This window comes from Saccoglossus kowalevskii, chromosome 22 (genome assembly GCF_978046115.1).
Source record: "Saccoglossus kowalevskii chromosome 22, keSacKowa6.1, whole genome shotgun sequence".
NCBI lineage: Eukaryota > Metazoa > Hemichordata > Enteropneusta > Harrimaniidae > Saccoglossus > Saccoglossus kowalevskii.
Genome location: NC_140662.1, coordinates 21,043,403 through 21,062,435, shown reverse-complemented (window position 1 = coordinate 21,062,435; position 19,033 = coordinate 21,043,403). Strand labels below are relative to the sequence as shown.

Genomic DNA, 19,033 nt, shown 5'->3' with positions numbered 1-19,033 from the left:
TCTTGTTCTAAAAATACTACACCCAGACTACACCGTAACATTTATTTATTTAATATTTGTTCGTTTGTTTATGTATTTATTCATTTCTTTAGCTGTTTATTTATTCAGCTATTTATTTATTTACCTGTTTATTTATCTATTTATCATCAACCTCACTTTCCAGTTGTTTTAATTTAATGTCTTGTTTGTTGCCAAGATGTTTATTTAAATTATGATAATCTTCTAGTATCTTATTGTAAGACCCTATTTCATTGAAGAAATATCTCATCGCTGATGTATGGTAAACCTCATGCAGGCTTGATTTATTTTCTGTTTGAGCGATGCATGCTGGGAGACTTCTTCCGCCATTTTGACCTTGTTCGTCTGTGTCTTATCAGTTTCAAAAGAATTCCGATGAAAATTGCTATAATTGTTTTATGAAAACCATACCAAAATGACATACGTGTTTGTTATAGGTAAGTCCTGCATTACATTCGGGTTATGCCTCGTGATAACGAAAATACTTCAAAAAAAGTGTGTAATTAAATAGTGTCAGTGTTGGTTGTACCATGGAGCTCCGTTGTACTGAGACACATCGTACACTTTTCAAGCTCAGAATGCAAATAGCTGTAATAACCCTATTCTACAATAGTCTTTATTCGTTATCATCTTCATTTCTTGCACCACATGAACATTTTTTAACATTGCGATAGATGCGAGTTTGGCAGCTTGTCGGTTTAAGCAGGGAGCTCGCTGGTTTAAGTTAACCATTTTTCACATTCCTTTGTTTTACGTGTTGGAATAGCCGTGGTTTCGCGGCGTTTTGGGTCCGGGAAGGTATTTTGCTTCGTCTATCAGTTATATATACATCGTCGGTATACAGTCGGACCCTAAAATACCTTCCCGGACCCAAAACGCCGCGAAACCACGGCTAGTGTTGGAAATGATATACTGCTGTGCATTTCATTATTTACCTGTGAGTTAGCTTGACCTGAATTGACCCATCTATCGATTATCGATGTTTTCGTTGAAATATGTCACTGCAGAAAGAATTGTGTGAACGTTCATGGTAATGTAAATTGCTTTGACACTAGTTAATTAAAAGAAAGTGTATTATTGGAATTTACTGTGTTCATAATAGACACTTTCCATAGTGTCAGTTTGTTAAGCAATAGAATCAATACACATACATTTGAAGAATGCAAGTACACATTAGTCGTGTTCAGACTATGCCAAGTACGGGCTTAAGTTTTAAGTAGGTATTTTCGTATTGGCTAGATCCAATTGCGTCCATGCACAGGAGGAAACAGCAATTAGCAGGAGCTAACGAATGGCCAAAACTTGTGAGGAATATACAAATCTTCAGTCATTTTAACTACCGGTATGATTACTCAGTACATTAACCAAGAAGGTATACCGTTAGTTAGTTCTATGGTTAGAAAACAATAATAAATCATATTCAGAAAGTGCAAATTGCAGAATAACAGGAAGTAGTCTGAAGTTCTCTTCGACAGTTCATTTTTTCTCAAAAATTATGTCACTACAAGTGTGTGCATTGATTTTCATGTTGAAAATGGCATACTGAAATAAACAGTTACATGTATGAATATAATAGTAAATCTTCTAAGTTGACATCGAATATAATGGTGTTTTTGGTGTGACTTATCACAGATGTGCAATGGTCATCATCTTTTTTCTGACTGGGAACTGCTCTGTCTAGCTAGTCTATGTGAATGAATATGTCAATTCTCTCATCTTTTTTAGTGAAATTTGTTTTGTTGTTGAATAATATAACTTCAATTCCTGTTTTTGATTCCATACGTTTCGTGATATCGTAGTTTTGATGTCTGTGTGTTTTTTTTGTGGTGTAAATGGCTGTGCTTTATAGTAGTATACAATGCCTGTTTTTCACAGTGAATCTATGCATATTTTAATTCTTGACTTCTGTTACGACTCTGAATTTGAATAATTACACCTCAATAGTTCTGCTTTTGGCTTTCCATAAAGGCCTTTAACTTTTATCTTGTCTGTTTTGTGTACTTGTACATTGAATTGACCACATAATTGTTAACTAAATCTTTCCAACTTCTTAACGAAATGTAGTCAAAATCTACTCTTACATCACTAACAGTTTAATTCCTAATAAAATTTTTGACGAACACTGTTGTCAGTGTCCTCACAATGCTTTACGTGTACCATCAAATCAAGGAAAACTAGAGGTTATATGAACATTCTATGTTGAATTGTTCATCAATTTCTATGTTACTACCCTGGTAATATGCAAATTAGCCACCAAGCTTCAGTACTGACAGAACACTGACATGAAGGTGTAGCAAAAACAATAACCACCATTTGCTGTGATTTTCCATTACAGGAATCATCCTGGTAGTCATTCCAGCCACAGTCAATGGTCAGAGTGTAGCAGTTGTAGGCAAAAACTTCCATTATCAAATACTACGTCGAACTTATTTTGATCCCAGTAAGTATGATATTAAAAAAAAATTTATTGTGAGGTTATCATGAGAATACTACATACATGTAGTTCTTGCGTTTGATGTAAACAAATTTTTGAATATTAATTAATGTTGGTTGCATAGTTTACCCCAAGTAAGAATAAATTAAAATGTTCTAATGAGTACAGGTACGTTTTGGAACAAATGCAGAAACGGCTTTTAATGGAAAGATAAATTCAATTTTTTATGCTACTTGTATGTGTATAATACTGTATGTTATATAAATTTTGAAATTGTCTACAAAAATTTGCTTACTGATCAACTTCATCGACTGACTTTATTTTTCAAGGGACAAATTTAAGTACAGTATGCAATAGGTTCAAGTTCTTTTGCTGCTATCATAGATGTGCCTAGACATAGAATGTATTTTGAATGAATATTTCAGTGTTGCACAGAAAACAACTATGTGAATACTGGTAGTACAATTTTTTCTGTCCCTCCTGTAATGCTTTGGCATGAAAAAATAGAATATAGTGTACATAGAAACCTAAAAGTAAGTAGTGTTAGGATAGCTTGATGAAAATACTGTTCATGGTGAAGCAAATACCGATATATTGATGAATGAATGAAATTTGCATACTAACAGATGCACCATGATTGCATTTACTCTGTAGTACCAGATAGTGCTGTTTACTTCAAAGCAAGTAGTACAGGTAAACCTGGTCTTCCAGCATGGTTGAAGTATATTCAGGAAGACCCGAAAATGGACACTGCATATCTATATGGTACTCCTACTCCATCTGATATTGGGACAGCTTCAATTGAGGTACATACATGTATATATGTTTTCATATTTTGGCTTGACTGAGTTCATTTATTCTCTAACAAGTTTTCCACCTATGCTAATGCGACAAATCTTACTTCTTCTGATTTCCTGGTCTATAACGGAATATTTAGAAGAAAAATTAATTTCTTATTAAAACAAACCATCAAGATTGATTGATATAATTTTAATGTAGCCATATTCAGTCAAGTCCCATCGAAAACTAAAAATATTCACTTGTTAGCGACTTAAGACGTCAAAGACATAAAAATACATGGTACGGTTGGGGCAGCAATTTGTACTTTCACTGTTCAAGCTGTAGCTGTAATCAAATATATTTCCTGAGTTTATGAAAAAATGGCAACATCTTCAATGTGAATCCGTTATCTTGTATTTCTTTCACCAAAGTTTAACAAGTATCAGTAAGTGAAGAAACTGTTTTCTTGTTAGTATTTCTATGGCATCTGTCTGAGAGACACTTGTATGATTAGCTTGTTTGTTGGTGTGTTTGCATAACAATTGATTTGGACACTGGCACTTAAAATTATTAGTGATGTGACACTAACTATTAGACAAAATTATTAGTGAGTGAGTGTTTGAGACAACAGAAAAAAAAAAAGTTGTTTAAAAACACCACCAAACCCTTCTCGCAACCTTAAAGTATTTCAGTTTTCAATCATCTGCTGTGTGATGGTTTTTTTTTCAGTAATATTGTGTATATAATAATTTTTTACGTTTAATAATTTGTTATATTTTGTAGATTGTAGCCTTCAATGCTGACACGTATGACACTAAAATACTAGCTATAACAATATCTGTAGAAGAAAATCATGGTAAGAATTATTCATAGCTTTGTGTGTCTTATTTATTTATCTAAGATAGAATCAATCTAATGCTCGGGGACTACAACATTTTTGTTTGTGTCTCAAATCTATACAGTCACATACAAATTCTTTTAAGGCCTTCCTCCCCAGCAGTCAAGAAGTGACTTAACTTAATTTTGGGGCTCCATTTTGACTGAAGGTTCATACAAAATAAGTCCTGTTAAGAGGGCACACTGCTCGTGTCACTCGATGATGAATCTGCTACTAGTTACTGCAAGGTTACCATGTCCTGGAATTTATACTGAGGACAGGAACAAGACACTGTGCCATTAGTAATATCCCCACCTATATGTAATAATTTTATAACTACATCTTATGGGGCTGGCAGTATAAGGGTTATAAATAATAGTTGTTCAGTGTTGTAATAAAATATACAAGTATGTGTTCCTGTTGATTAAATTTACAAATAATGTTGCCAAAGCAGATCATGAGCTGTGCTGATCTGACAAACTTGTCATTGCAGTTGTCAAAACTGCAAACAAATTAGATCACTGTGTGCAGGCCTATTGAATAACTATAAACCACCATACACTGTTGGTACCTCTCAGTTGTGCAATGAATATATTATCATTACATATTCTTATTTGTTAGTTCCAAATAGTTACTTTGTGACATTCAACGTCACCAACAAGGATGTAGGAGATATGTACAGTCCTGATCCCAACTCTGGTAAAATGACTATAGATGCGTTTGTGGGCACTGTGAAGACGATATGGTCTGATGCACAGAATCTAGCAGTGGCCGATATCACATCATCCCTAGATGCTGGAGGACGTGTACCTATACCTGGACAACCAACTGGGTATGTACAAACCATTGATCAATATCAGTGGCAACTAGATGATCTGTTACGCCAATAATTCCAATCTTAGAAGGTGAATGAATATACTGAACCCACCATAGAGGGCAGTGTTCACTAAGATATAAATCAATACTCAAGCTTGAAACATGAATATTTTTATGGGTAAGACACGAGTTGCCTAAAACTGGTTCCCCGGGAATGTTGAGTTATTTACCCAGTACGGCTAAAATGCTTATACTTGTAAGCCTGCCTCTCAGTTTCATAAGTGTACACGCTTATAATGGCGAAATTACAATAGGTGCTCTAAAAAGGAACTCCAATTTCATATACAGTCAAACCTCATTATAACAAAAAGCATTGGACCAACGTAAACAGTTTGTTATAACCGTAGTTTTTTATAACCAATTACCAATTAGCCTCTAGTGGACGCTTTTCAAACACACATGATGGCTGCCGGACACCCCCCCCCCCCTCCGATTTCAGCACAAAACATGTACACAAGACACATACTTTCACATGAGAATACAGTAAGTTTTATTACCATTGTACCACTCCATCTTACAGAAACAGTTTGCAATGGAGGTTGACTTGACTTTGACCCAAGACGAGTGTATCATGTCGATGGCATCTTTAATGTTGATAATCGTCAGATTTTCACAGGCATCAAAGGAAACAAGCATTCTCTCGACTACCCGTCTACTGTAATGACTTTTGAAATTTTTTATAACGCCCATATCCATATCCATCGGCTGCAATTTTGACGTTGTGTTTGGCGGCAAAAACACAAGTTTGATTGATGTCAAATTACTGACAACAGGATGGGCGAGACAGTTGTCAACAAACATCAACATTTTTCGTTTTTCAAAAGTGAATTTTCTGTCTTGTTTATGAAGCCAGTCTTGAAATAAATCACTCTTCATCCAGGCTTTTCTATTTGCTGCGTAATCGACAGGAAGGGCATCCAAACACCAAGGACGAGCGGTTTCAACTTTTCTAAGCCATCCATGTTAGCGCATAACATCACTGTTATTCGCTCTTTACTCTTTTTACCGACAGAACACCTCTTATTTTTTAAAGCCAGCGCCTTATCTGGCACGAGTCAAAAAAACAAACCAGTCTCGTCCGCGTTGAACACATCTTTCGGGTGGTACACTTCGAGCAAGTTAGGGAGTGAAGGCGTCATCTACAGTACCGGTAGTCTGAATAAGGGACGCAGCCTCGCCACACACAGATTTAAATGTGATACCATGGCAACCTTTAAAACGTTCCAACCAACCATTGCTAGCTTTAATTTCAGGATGACCCATTTTCTCTGCAAGATCTTCAGCTTTGGTTTGTAATACTGGTCCTCCGCTAGCAATATTTTGCGGCCGTGCAGTGGTGAACCATTTTAGTGGTGCTTCCTCCACATCATCGACAGCCGAGAAACAAAATCGTTTACGACTCGGAGCAAACAAGCCGTGTTCGAACATCTCTTTTATCCGAGATTTTTTTTTTTAAATTGTAGAGAGCGTACTCAGTTTGACATCAAACTTTCGGCAAACATCACCATGACGAAGACCTGATTCAATAGCTTGAATCGGCGTTTAATGCGGGTGTTCGACATGGTGAAGTCAACACTTTGCGTCTTTGTGTTCATTCATAAAAAATCACATCCATAATCTTATGTGATTTTATAGTCAGACAAGCATTGTTCGAGGTGTTAAAATTGACTGGACAGGTTAATTGTACGCAAACAGTCTTGTATGCATTGTTTATTATGCACCACACCGGATCTTAGCCAGATGTTATGATCGTAATTATCGAGGCCACTCAGGCATTTGTTCGTTATAAATGTAAACAACCCATTGTTCTCAGACGAAAAACAAGTCGCTGCAACAGGGTTTTTGTAATAAGCATTGTCGTATAAACGATGCCCATTGCATAGGAAAGTAAGCATTTCAAACGAGACCTTTGTTCGTTCGTTCGTTCGTTCGTTGTAAACGTTTTTTTCTTGTAACTGAGTTTGTACTAATGAGGTTTGACTGTACTTAGTTATACAGTTATATACCATTTTACCACCAGAATTTGTCTGCACTTTTTACTTATATTCTTCAATATTTCCGGAAATGAACTCAATTTTCAGTTTTTACTCGAAAAACTTGGCTATTTTTGTTTCAATTTTCTGAAGACTATAAATGAGACTATTTTGTTAATTTGGAATGAAAAGAGGGAACTGGTGGTGAAAGGGCTAAGCTGTTAAATTTTTGCTGCTAGGAATTTCCCAGATTCATGGTATTAATGTGTCTGAATCCTTGTCTTTATGACCCCAGTTTGATTTTTACTGACTGTACCACTTGCATAATTGAGTTGATTTACTGTAAACAAGTACAGAAAAACTATGGAAAGCAAGCTTCATCAGTGTTTTTATATGTTTGATTTCAGTGTTGTTATTCAGATTGGTTCTCAGTCTGATTTTTCTAGTGGCATTAAGAATGCGGCAGTCTCTCCGTGTGAGGCTAGTTTCCAAATATTTACTGATAATGGCTTTGACATTAATTGGTGTTATTTCAACACAACGGTAAGTATCTCACACTTTGTCACATCTTGTTAGTTTCATGTAGCAAGTTCTGGTTATCATCTTAAATTCTTGATTTTCCAATGTTGAAGTAATACGCTTTGTTTACCCAGGGTATAACCCTTTAACGCAGTATTTCCGCTGTAAACCACATCCTTTTTTCCTCCCGTGTGCGAAGTACACAAACTAGTAAATAAAGTATTCCATTTTTGTACTTCATGCCTCCAATACCCTTCAGCACACAGGAATTCTTTCTAAGCTTCTTTGATTTTTTTTGTTTTCATGGTCTGAAAATGGATATCGACTATGGCAATCATTCACATTTTTTTTGTTTTTCCTATACCGATCTAAAAATAAATCAATGTAGCCAACTATTTAACAATTTAAATTAGTTATTATGATTATTCATTCAATTTTCTCATCAGGTTAAAGAAATGAATGACAAGTCCACCATTAACCCTTCCCCTGTGGTTCTTGGTGCAGTCTATGTTGCACCTGTTTTGACTGTGGAAGAAAGAGATCTGACAACTGAATTCATATTGGTTGTTATAGTGCCATTAGCTGTCGCTATTGTCTTGGCTATAATATTAAGTTATATCATGTGTGCTAGACGTGAGGGAGTGTAAGTATGTCTCTATTCTGTTAGAATATTTATGTCTATGACAGTCTGCTTCTCATAGAGGAAATATGTAGATTATAGTGCTTATTTGTTGTTTATAGTGTTAAATCAAGAAAGTTTTGCTTCAAGTGTTTTAGGCTTGTGTTAAGTTACCACTGTGGAATAGAAAAATATACTTAGAGTGAAAATTAAATAATCTAAAACAATTACTAAAAGTCTTCTGAAGTTTACATACAATCTAGAAACCTGCCCAAACCACCATAGATTCATAGGAACTTCTATCAGAATGACTACTAGACTTAGCAAAGCTATTCCAATTTATCATAGGCATAGGAAAGTTTCTTTCTATAGACTATCGTTGTACAAAAATTTAAAGTCCTATGCATTACTCACTGTACCGGTAATCACTATTTTGTGTTCTGATGTTTGGGACTGCTGAATCGATAACATTGCCATTCATAAATTTATACAATTAGATAAAGTAAATTAAACAGGAAATGCATCATCTATTGGTATTCAATAATATGCTCCTCTGTATTAATTTGATGTCTCCTGTTAATTTGACACGTTCCAATCATGAGACTCGCATAGCAAGCAAGTCAGCAACTAAGCTGGCAATATTGTTGTTTTGGTGTACAAAACAATATGGCAGTGAATCATTATGAGGAATGGATAGACATTTAGGACAATTTAAAGTGAACACAGACAATGAGGATTACTTCTTGCCCACTCAATGCCACCTCATATTTGAATTTACTCCAGCATGCCCAAATAATGTATCTTTGTAGAACAGGAATTACATTTTTGTGAAGTATGTTTCAAGTGTTTACATTGTCTGCTTAAGGCCTTCACAGACATACTAAAATTAATATTAAGAAAGAGCATCTGTTAACAGTGTGCTGAAATTTTATATGAGCAATAGGTGATTTTCCGTACAATTGCGAGATCTCGCGAGATGCATGAAAGACGCGCGTCGAACGTCTGCCGCAAAAATCAAACGATTTGATTTTGAACTAGAATTTGTTTATTTCGTAGCTTACATTGACCGGCCGATCTTGGACAGAGGAATATTGCTTCCGAATACCCTTACTTAATCGAAATTGCCTATCATCAAATGTGGACAGCACATTATTAAGCATGGAAATGTTCCCGAAATACTTTCGCGTTTGTCGAATCCCACGCGATGTTTGACGCGACTACGACGCTATGACCTTTGTTTGTCCTGTTTTTACGTTCGATTTCACGCATAACGCGCAATTCTCGCAGTGTACGGAAAATGGTCTATTTGAATGAACCTACTGTAGGTGTATGGTTGTGTATATTTAGTATTAAATGAATACCAGCATAGTCTAACAAATTAACCATACAATAATTTTAAATCGAGAAGTGTCCAAATCTCATCTTTGTGATATATTTCAAACAATTTAATTTTCCATTCCAGAGAAAACCCTTTATATTTTTGTATGATTTTCATTTTTCCCTTCATGTCTTTCCTTTTTGGCAGGGAGAAGAGAATTAATGCCACCCCAACGTAAGGAACATTTATTCTTTTGTTTTTATGATTTTGTACTTATCCCATGTCAGCCATTTTGTTTTTCACCTTATATGAGTGGTATAGGTTTCTATAAATAGACGTCAGTGTAATGTTGTGATGTATTTTACTGTTGTTTTAATTTGCCTGGGCATTTGTGAGAGTAATGAATTGCTTGACACAAAAAACTTGTTGGCTATCTCAATTACTGTGAAATACTTTATTTTAGCTGGAATTAAGTTTCGCTGAAAATGCAATTTGGGTGTTTTGTATGGAATTTATTTTCACTGATTTTTGCCGAGTTGAATGTGAAATATACAGAAAAAAGTTATATTGGCTGGATTTTATTTTCATTGAATCATCTTTTCAGCAAAAATAGCGAAAATAAAGTATTCTACAGTATGGAAATATTTAGTTGAAGAGCCATAATTTTGAAGTGTTAAACTAACAGTAGCACAGATGTCTGGTCCATGGCAATAAAAAACAAAACCCCAGTTTCACAGGTGACATAATTGAAATGAGTCTTCACACACCATGTGTCAAAAAAATCTTTTTAGTTATTATATAAGCCCATTTTCTACTGTGATACAATAAAGCGTGTCAAGAATGGAGTACTATTTGTGTCTAGACAAGTTTTACTGTTCCATACAAGTGTTGAATTTTAAGAAGATTCACAGTATTAATTTCTTTACATTATTTATTGTCTGTAGTGTACAGTTGACTCACCACAGTCACATTAAAAATGCAACAAAGGAACTGAGAGATATGTCTATGAGAAGGGAAGGTGCTCAGCCTTTATCTACACTACCAGCGTTCAGACTGTCTCCAACTCCCGGAAGTCGTACTGGTCAACATTCCCCACCACAGGACAGGTACATGTACATGTATTTATTATTTCCTTTCATTCATTGTATTGGCCATGAATATATGTGTCTGAGTGAGATAAAGATAAAGTCTTGAAGTGCCCAATGTGTGTTAATTGTGAAACAAATTAAAGAATTGTCGGTATTGAATCTCATTTTGCACTTATTTTTTAGCTCCGCTGTCGACTTTGTCGAGCGGAGCTTATCATACGAGTGATTGTCCGTTGTCGTCCGTGTCAATGTTTTACTTTTTTGACTTCTTCTTGAAGACTACAAGCCTGAATGCTTTGATACTTAGTGTATATGTACCTTGGGTAGACCTCTCTCAGATTTGTTCATTTCATGATGATATCTTCAATTCTCTAATTTTGGTGAATATTTTTGTCATTTTTGGTAAAAAGTGATATTTTCGACTTCTTGTTGAAAACCACAAGTCCAATTGCTTTGATATTACATATATAGGTACTACATGTGGACCTCTCTCAGATTTGTTCATTTCATGATGATATCTTCAATTCTCTAATTTTGGTGAATATTTTTGTCATTTTTGGTAAAAAGTGATATTTTCGACTTCTTGTTAAAAACCTCAAGTCCAATTGCTTGGATGTTACATATATAGGTACTACATGTGGTTCTAACTCAGATTTGTTCATTTCATGATGATATCTTCAATTCTCTAATTTTGATGATTATTTTTGTAATTTTTGGTAAAAAGTGATATTTTCGACTTCTTGTTAAAAACCGCAAGTCCAATTGCTTTGATATTACATATATAGGTACTACATGTGGACCTCTCTCAGATTTGTTCATTTTATAATGATATATTTAATTCTCTAATTTTGGTGAATATTTTTGTCATTTTTGGTAAAAAGTGATATTTTCGACTTCTTGTTAAAAACCTCAAGTCCAATTGCTTTGATGTTACATATATGGGTACTACATGTGGTTCTAACTCAGATTTGTTCATTTCATGATATCTTTAATTCTCTAATTTTGATGAATATTTTTGTAATTTTTGATAAAAAGTGATATTTTCCACATCTTGTTGAAAACCGCAAGTCTGTTTTGATACTATACATATTGTTCATTTTTTAATGATATTTTCTGTTCTTTAATTGAAATGTGCATTGCTAACAGCGGAGCTATCTCAGCCGAGTGGCTGCTTGTATTTGTTACAATCTCTTATCCTCAGTATCAGATATTTAGAGTAATTTCTATGGAGCTTGTTTATGATCTGCTATTACAAATATTTTGAAAATTGCTCAATATGGAATTTGCATCAATGGCACAAAATTATCTACTGACAGTATTATACATGTGGACAACAATAAAATTCATACCAACATCTGGTTGCTTTGTTACAGACCTAGCAATGGTGATCAACCTCTGTCCAGCACACCAAGAGGTGGTGCTCCTCCCCCATACAGATTGCCACCATCATTCCCAGCACAAGAAGAGACCAGCTTTATGTAAGATTCACATACTGTTTTTATAATGAGATTTTATAATGTTGGTTTATGTGAGGCAATGTATAAGATTTCCTGTCAATTTTTAAATGTCCACCCTCTTAGGTCAATCCTGAGTTTTATTGGCGTTGTGGAACTGTAATAAGAAATATCTGGTGGTCAAAATTTGTAAAAAATTGTGGGAAAAATGTGCTCAAACCACAGACATTGAGGGGGATAGTGTTCCAATATGCTTGGATTCACAAAGACTTGCATCTGTTTGGAATCACTGAAGCCCGCTGTAATTCAAAACTCTATTCATACCACATAAAGAGAAGATTAAAAAAAAAATAAGTCATATTTTAATGAGATGTGCTTCTAATAGAGCAAATATGGTATCTTGAATACAAATATGTAGTTTATGCTTTTGCAAATATCATAGTTAAAACTCTTTGAAAATGTAATTCATCCCATGTTACTTTAGCTAAAACATTTTAAATTGTAGACATAAATTGTATAGAGCTTTTGTGCACAAAGCCTTCTGCACAAGGTGCAGACTATTACATAACAAAATTTTTATTGCTCAACAGAAACCAACCGGAAGATGGGCGTGGCGATAGACGTGCTTCAGAACCAGCTGGTCTACAAGGTGAGTGTGATAAGTGACATAAAATGTGCTCATTGTGTAATCATCAGACAAATGAAGTCTCAGAAGTCCACTTCACTTCTGTCATGACAAATTGATTCTGTGACTTTTCTTCAACTGGCATGTTGCTTCCTTTCTTCTCTCACCTTTATATGTTGTATGTCTTGTTTTGTTGTCACATCTCATTATAACTGTTCTATCCAATAATCACAGTGGTGTTATCAAATTAAATTTTGAATTGGTCAACTAAAAAAAACAACACAGTGCTTCCCTCTTCCACCCTTGCTTGGTACTTGGTATCTTTGTTTTGGCTTCTTTATTGCTTGAAAGGGTTGGACATTTTTGCCTTTTATTTTATTACAAATTCAGTATGTTTTGCTAAAACCTTGCAGGACGGAGGGATCGTAGCACGCAGGCTCCACTAACACCTATATGAAGCCACTCTACAATGGTTAGTATCAACCAATATTGGGCAGTGGTGGAATTGTTTGCTTAAAACATCAACTTGATTTATGAACTACCAGGTCACATATCCTGGTACAACTTTCTCACAACACAAGTACCAAGATGTGTGACCTTTAGGGTCATACATGTAAATTGGCATATTGGTGCCTCTGAATGATCAGCTGAAATCCACTAACCCCAAAAGCTGGTCCAAAATATATTATGAATGAAAATTCTGTGAATCACCAGCTTTTGTGATATAATGCAACTACTTGCTTTGGTTCAAGCACCACTCCATGCTGATAAAAGTAATATAGTTATGCTGCATGCAATCATGTTAAGCATTGCACTATTGAAATAATTGCCAGATTTTCTCTAATTGACATTACATTTCATCCTGTGTGTGGTATAGTGTCACATGTTTTTGTCTTGCTTTTCTCTCTTAACAATATAATTGTGTGTTCTATGTCTCGTATATGTGTGCTTGCGTTGGTTTTAATGTAAATAACCTGTATAACAGGAACATTCCAACTAAAATAACAATCATACTGCTTGTGTATCTTGTAAAGATCTTTTATTCTGTGGGAAAGTCTAACTGCTGTCTTTCATTGATCCTTGATGAATGTCCAATCATTCATGACTAAAGCCACGAATAGTAGTGGTCGTTTGTGGTTGCTTAGCTACCAATCTTATACATACTTTGGGATGATATCTCTGGGGAGAGCGTATGTAAGGATGTATATTCAACAGAGGCAAACAGACTCATCAATGGCCAATTTGTCACTGGTGTGTGCTCAGTTACACACACATATGCAGCAACTGGAGAACTCAGCCCCATGTTTTACTCATGTTACCCCAGTCCTGAACACCAATAAGGGATTCACACCCTGGATGAATGTATCCAAAATTCTTAATGGGAAGTACATTTATGGTCTGAATTACAATGTTTAAAACTGTCGCCTGGAATAACAATGTTGTATATTATGTTGTAGATAATATCATGGAACTTAATTCTGTGTTAAAATAAAAACCACCACTTCAGTTCACAAAAAAAACATGAATGTTAAGACACTAAATTTATAGAACTCTTGACTTGGCATATTGTATTTGCAGATGATGACAATAATGGTGCCACTCCCGGTCTAAGTCACCAGCCGCCACCATTCATGCGAGGCAGTGGGGAACAGATGTATGCATCCCAGCCAGCTGGAGAAGATGGCACTGGTGCAACGTCTGGCAGTAAACATACCATCCCAGATACTGTCAACGAATACGAGGAACCAGAGAATGAGAAGGAAAATCTGGTACATAGAGAGTATTTAACATAGATTATGTACCGGCTGTATGTTAACAGTTTATAATCAAACATATTAAATGAAAAAACTAAACTTCTTGTAATGTAGATTTATTAATACATTACTAGCTACCTATAACACTAATGTAGGGTGTGAGAGGATTTATGTTACCTGTTGTAAAGATCAGAAAAAAATCTTGATGACAAAGAGAAAATGAATTCCGCAAAATTCTGTGACCAAACTCCGACCAAGCTCTCTCCAGCTTTTATAACACAGTGAGACTTGTTTATTATATGCTTATTCATATATTTCATAAAGCAAATATCATATTTGTATTGAAAAATAACTTTCTACTGCCTATACTTTTATTTATATGCATGCTTTATTTTTCTATCATAGTATTTATAGAAAGCATGCCATCCTATTAGCATGCTATTGAGTTTATAGAGTACCGTACTCTTTACGTATTGCTTTGATATTAAAAAAACACTGAAACAATGGGCTGGATTTTTTTTTACCAGTTACCGTACATCATGAATATTCAGCAGATCTTGCTAACACGATACACCTGCCAATGTCAGTTTGAAAAATTGTATGAAAATAATGATTATGGATTCCTAAAGGTTAAGACTCTTGCATGTTTACTGGTAGACATGGTCAACTTTTCCATTACTAATTTCATAAAAGACATGAATATGCATTCAAAAATATTACTAATTTCCATATCTTTATAGTTTTGGGGACGATTGTTTTTAAGTCAAATACATAGATTATGTACCGGCTGTATGTTAACAGTATATAATCAAACATATTAAATGAAAAAACTAAACTTCTTGTAATGTAGATTTATTAATACATTACTAGCTACCTATAACACTAATGTAGGGTGTGAGAGGATTTATGTTACCTGTTGTAAAGATCAGAAAAAAATCTAGATGACAAAGAGGAAATGAATTCCGCGAAATTCTGTGACCAAGCTCTCTCCAGCTTTTATAACACAGTGAGACTTGTTTATTATATGCTTATTCATATATTTCATAAAGCAAATATCATATTTGTATTGAAAAATAACTTTCTACTGCCTATACTTTTATTTATATGCATGCTTTATTTTTCTATCATAGTATTTATAGAAAGCATGCCATTGAGTTTATATAGTACCGTACTCTTTACGTATTGCTTTGATATTAAAAAAACACTGAAACAATGGGCTGGATTTTTTTTTATTGTTGGGTAGTTTTGTGAGAACAATTGTACTAAAGCCAACAGATAATACTTTTTGATTATACATCAGGCTGCGAAAACAATATAATTCAGCCATCTATATACATGTATATACGTGATTATATTGAAAGTTCACGTCATATTTACATTTGAAGACATTCATTTGACAATCGACTTAGTGTGTGATGGAAATAAAACTTTTCCATAAGGCACAGATCTTGTAAAATGATTTTTGCTGGCATTTATTACACTATAGCAGGCACAAATTCACTATAACATTATCCAGAAAAATAACACATTTATGTTGATAAACATTGATTTCACCACAATTCAAAGCACTCTTCTAATGGAGATCACAAGTTTTGACCTGGTTGCGATTTGAACAAATTACCACTGGTGACGCTTTCAAATACCTTCCAATCATCTAAAAAAACTTTTTTAAAGCTTGGTTAAGTCTCAGTTTGTACTCGTTGATCTGCACAACAGTCAAAGTCACCATCTTTGTTTTTTTTTGTGTCCCTGTTGAAAAGATTGTATTTTGTAAAATGCCAAATTATCCAAATCAACGTTCACAGCATAAATTTGGAGTTCAATCTCTGTGGAAAAACATTGTTCAGGCCCACACATGTATCATCCTATTCGCAATGGATTATGGTATCACAAAGAGTGGACAATACGTCTTTGGACTTGCATAAAATACTTGATCGCTGGGTTTCACATTAAACTAGTACTTTAAATGCTAAATTGCAGGACCGACACATTTCCTCAAAAGACACCTTGCCTCTCATAAATTCAAAGATGAAACACTAAGTTTTACTCTATGAAACCAGAATGGCTGGGTTCACACAACTGATCTGACAGGCACGCTCACTAACACAAAGTCTGTCATTGGCTTTTGGGGCTACAAAATTTTTACCAGTTACCGTACATCATGAATATTCAGCAGATCTTGCTAACACGATTCACCTGTCAGTTTGAAAAATTGTATGAAAATAATGATTATGAATTCCTAAAGGTTACATGTTTACTGGTAGACATGGTCAACTTTTCCATTACCGTACTAATTTCATAAAAGACATGAATATGCATTCAAAAGTATTACCAATTTCCATATCTTTATAGTTTTGGGGACGATTGTTTTTAAGTCAAATAAAGCCAGACAAGGATTCTTCTAGGATATAAAGTACAATCAGAAATAAAATTTAGAGGCCTGCGTCATTTTATTTCTGATTCCACTTGGTTCCCTTAGTGTCAATCAATGAATGCTATGAATTTGTGTAGAAATTTACATCTAAACGTTTGCGATCATCTTTGCTATCATTTACATGTAACAGTTTGTTTGAATTTCATTTGAATAGTGTTTAGACACTGATTCGTCTGTTTTAAATCGAGACGCAATTCGTAATTCTAAACAGAGGCAAATCTTTGAAACTCTAAAAGGTAGATTGAATCAAGCAAATAAAATACGAAGATCCTAATAAAATTCCTGGTTTGACAAGAGAACAAAACATCAGAAATCGCCACACTAAGATATTAGTTGCTTTATCGTTTAAAAAACACAGCCGTCAAATTGTATATTATAAAATAAGTTTATTTAAAGACGTTTTCTAAAAAATAATCAGATATGGGAAAATTAGCACTGTTATCACACAGGCAAGTAAATGCATTTTTTAAAAGAAACATAAAAGCACAAAACGACATCACATTACAGTTGAAAACATATCAGGATAAAAACATTGTACACAAACAATTAAAACAGTTGTTTCTCCCCAAAATGGCAGTGAAATTAAAAATCAGCATCTAATTCTATCAATGAATACCCCCTCCCCTGTGTTCCGTATTTGCTCCATTAGTAGTACATGTGCTTAAATATGCAAAGTACAGAGGTGTTTCTATTGCCAAAATAAGTACTATTTAAATGATTCAGTGGAACAAATGCAATGTTTAGCAAATTTGCATTTCTAAATAATATTTTTTTTTTATTTACATCATATTTAATTATGTTAATTTTGGAGCCAATGGAGATGCACCATCATACACTTGTCAAAAATATTGGCTGCAAAAGGTCCTAATTCCAACTCCAATTATGCAGAATCCTAATATAAATACATACAGAGAGAGGGACAGATTAAACACAAACTAAATAGACTTCCACTACAACTTTGTACACAGGCATCAAACATATAAGCCACACATAAAATTTTTCCCTTTTTAGCTAAAAATATTGGAGCACAAGCAAAGGATGATTTTTCTGTGATTCTAAAGATCTACTTGATTGTGTAAAGCATAGTCAATTGGCCTAAAAGCAATAATTAAATGCTAGTAAATGTGATTAATCTACATATATTTACTAGCCTCCTTGAATACAGCTTGAAAATAAAGAGACAAGTTGGGAAACAGGTCTTTCAGCAACATTAGACCAATAGCTAATAAAATTCCACCACATTTATAGTTTTTGCTCAGAAAATTCCTTGCATTCAAACACTTTCTTACACGAAGAACCTAGAACACTTTCCCAGGGTTTTTTAAACCAAAATAGTCATCTAACTGCGAGGCTGTCACTGACTGTCTCCTGGCTCTTTAGTTTCAAGCCTGTATTCAAGATGGCTGCCCACCCATAGTAAATATCGGTGAATTAATCATATTCATTTTGTTATCAATTTGTAATTACACTGTGATATTAATTTACTGTTGTTTACACTGTGCTTTGTCTTCTTTTGGTTCAGTAAACTTGGTAAATCTCGGCACCCCATTTTCTTGATTCAACTGTCCTCCATTATGGGCACTGCCAACTGGTTGAGTTGCCTTTATTGGGATCTTTTCTATGTTTGGTGCAGACTTCACTGGACTGTTGACACGAATGCCATCAGCTTTAGCTTCTAACAAGGGGAGAAAATAAATAATTATGTTATGAAAATATAATCCAACCAATTGGAGGAGATGCAGGCAAGTAATGGTGGAATCATTTGATTTCCAATGGGAAATGTCAGTATATCGTAATTTTTTTTTATCCAAAATAAGAAATCAAAAAATCCTTGAAATTAAAACTATTTGAGGACATGACAGGTAATGATGTCATTAAAACATACATGTAAAAACTAGGGTATCTGAATATGCAGTGTATTGTCTAGACGGGCCCAGCTGTGGAATTTTATTGTTTGATATGATAATGTATTTAGAATCTTCCATGTTGACAAGAAATTACCACGACTGGTCTATACCTGTCACCACATTTTTGTAGTGATAAATATGCTAATGACTTAAGCTGCCAACCAATCAGAAAGGCAGCTTTTGTTCTGATCTGTTCTACACATGTAGCCTGCAGCATAGTTCCACTCCTGGGTTCCATAACATCATTGCGTATCTTGAATAATTAATAGCAATGAATACGACTCAGAATAGACTAGTCGTGGTAATTTCACGTCTGACCACAATTTAAGAAAATAAATGCCACGGCTGGCCTAGTCT

The 19,033-nt window shown here is 34.6% G+C and overlaps 2 protein-coding genes across 3 annotated transcripts in view; one reads left to right on the top strand and one right to left on the bottom strand.

The window, feature by feature from the left end:
* The first annotated feature begins 330 nt into the window (after positions 1-330).
* On the top strand, positions 331-15,548 carry LOC100374080 (alpha-sarcoglycan-like). 2 transcript variants are annotated; one of them, XM_085495647.1, is made up of 13 exons: positions 331-455; positions 2,354-2,458; positions 3,107-3,258; positions 4,016-4,088; positions 4,731-4,941; positions 7,366-7,501; positions 7,924-8,120; positions 9,622-9,648; positions 10,359-10,520; positions 11,876-11,980; positions 12,547-12,605; positions 12,995-13,053; positions 14,160-14,284. In XM_085495647.1, exons 1-12 carry the CDS (start codon positions 434-436, stop codon positions 13,036-13,038), a joined length of 1,293 nt encoding a protein of 430 aa, XP_085351773.1. In that variant the 5' UTR covers positions 331-433; the 3' UTR covers positions 13,039-13,053; positions 14,160-14,284. The 2 variants fall into 2 exon arrangements, with proteins under 2 accessions (XP_085351773.1, XP_085351772.1); XM_085495646.1 differs by lacking the exon at positions 12,995-13,053 and having other exon boundaries at positions 14,160-15,548.
* Positions 15,549-17,135: 1,587 nt separating this feature from the next.
* LOC100369687 (uncharacterized) overlaps positions 17,136-19,033 on the bottom strand; it is a 47,650-nt gene continuing 45,752 nt past the window's right edge. Inside the window, exon 27 of the mRNA XM_085495976.1 lies at positions 17,136-18,444. Coding sequence (XP_085352102.1) covers positions 18,251-18,444 — 194 coding nt within the window. The 3' untranslated portion in view covers positions 17,136-18,250. The remainder of the gene's footprint in view (positions 18,445-19,033) is intronic.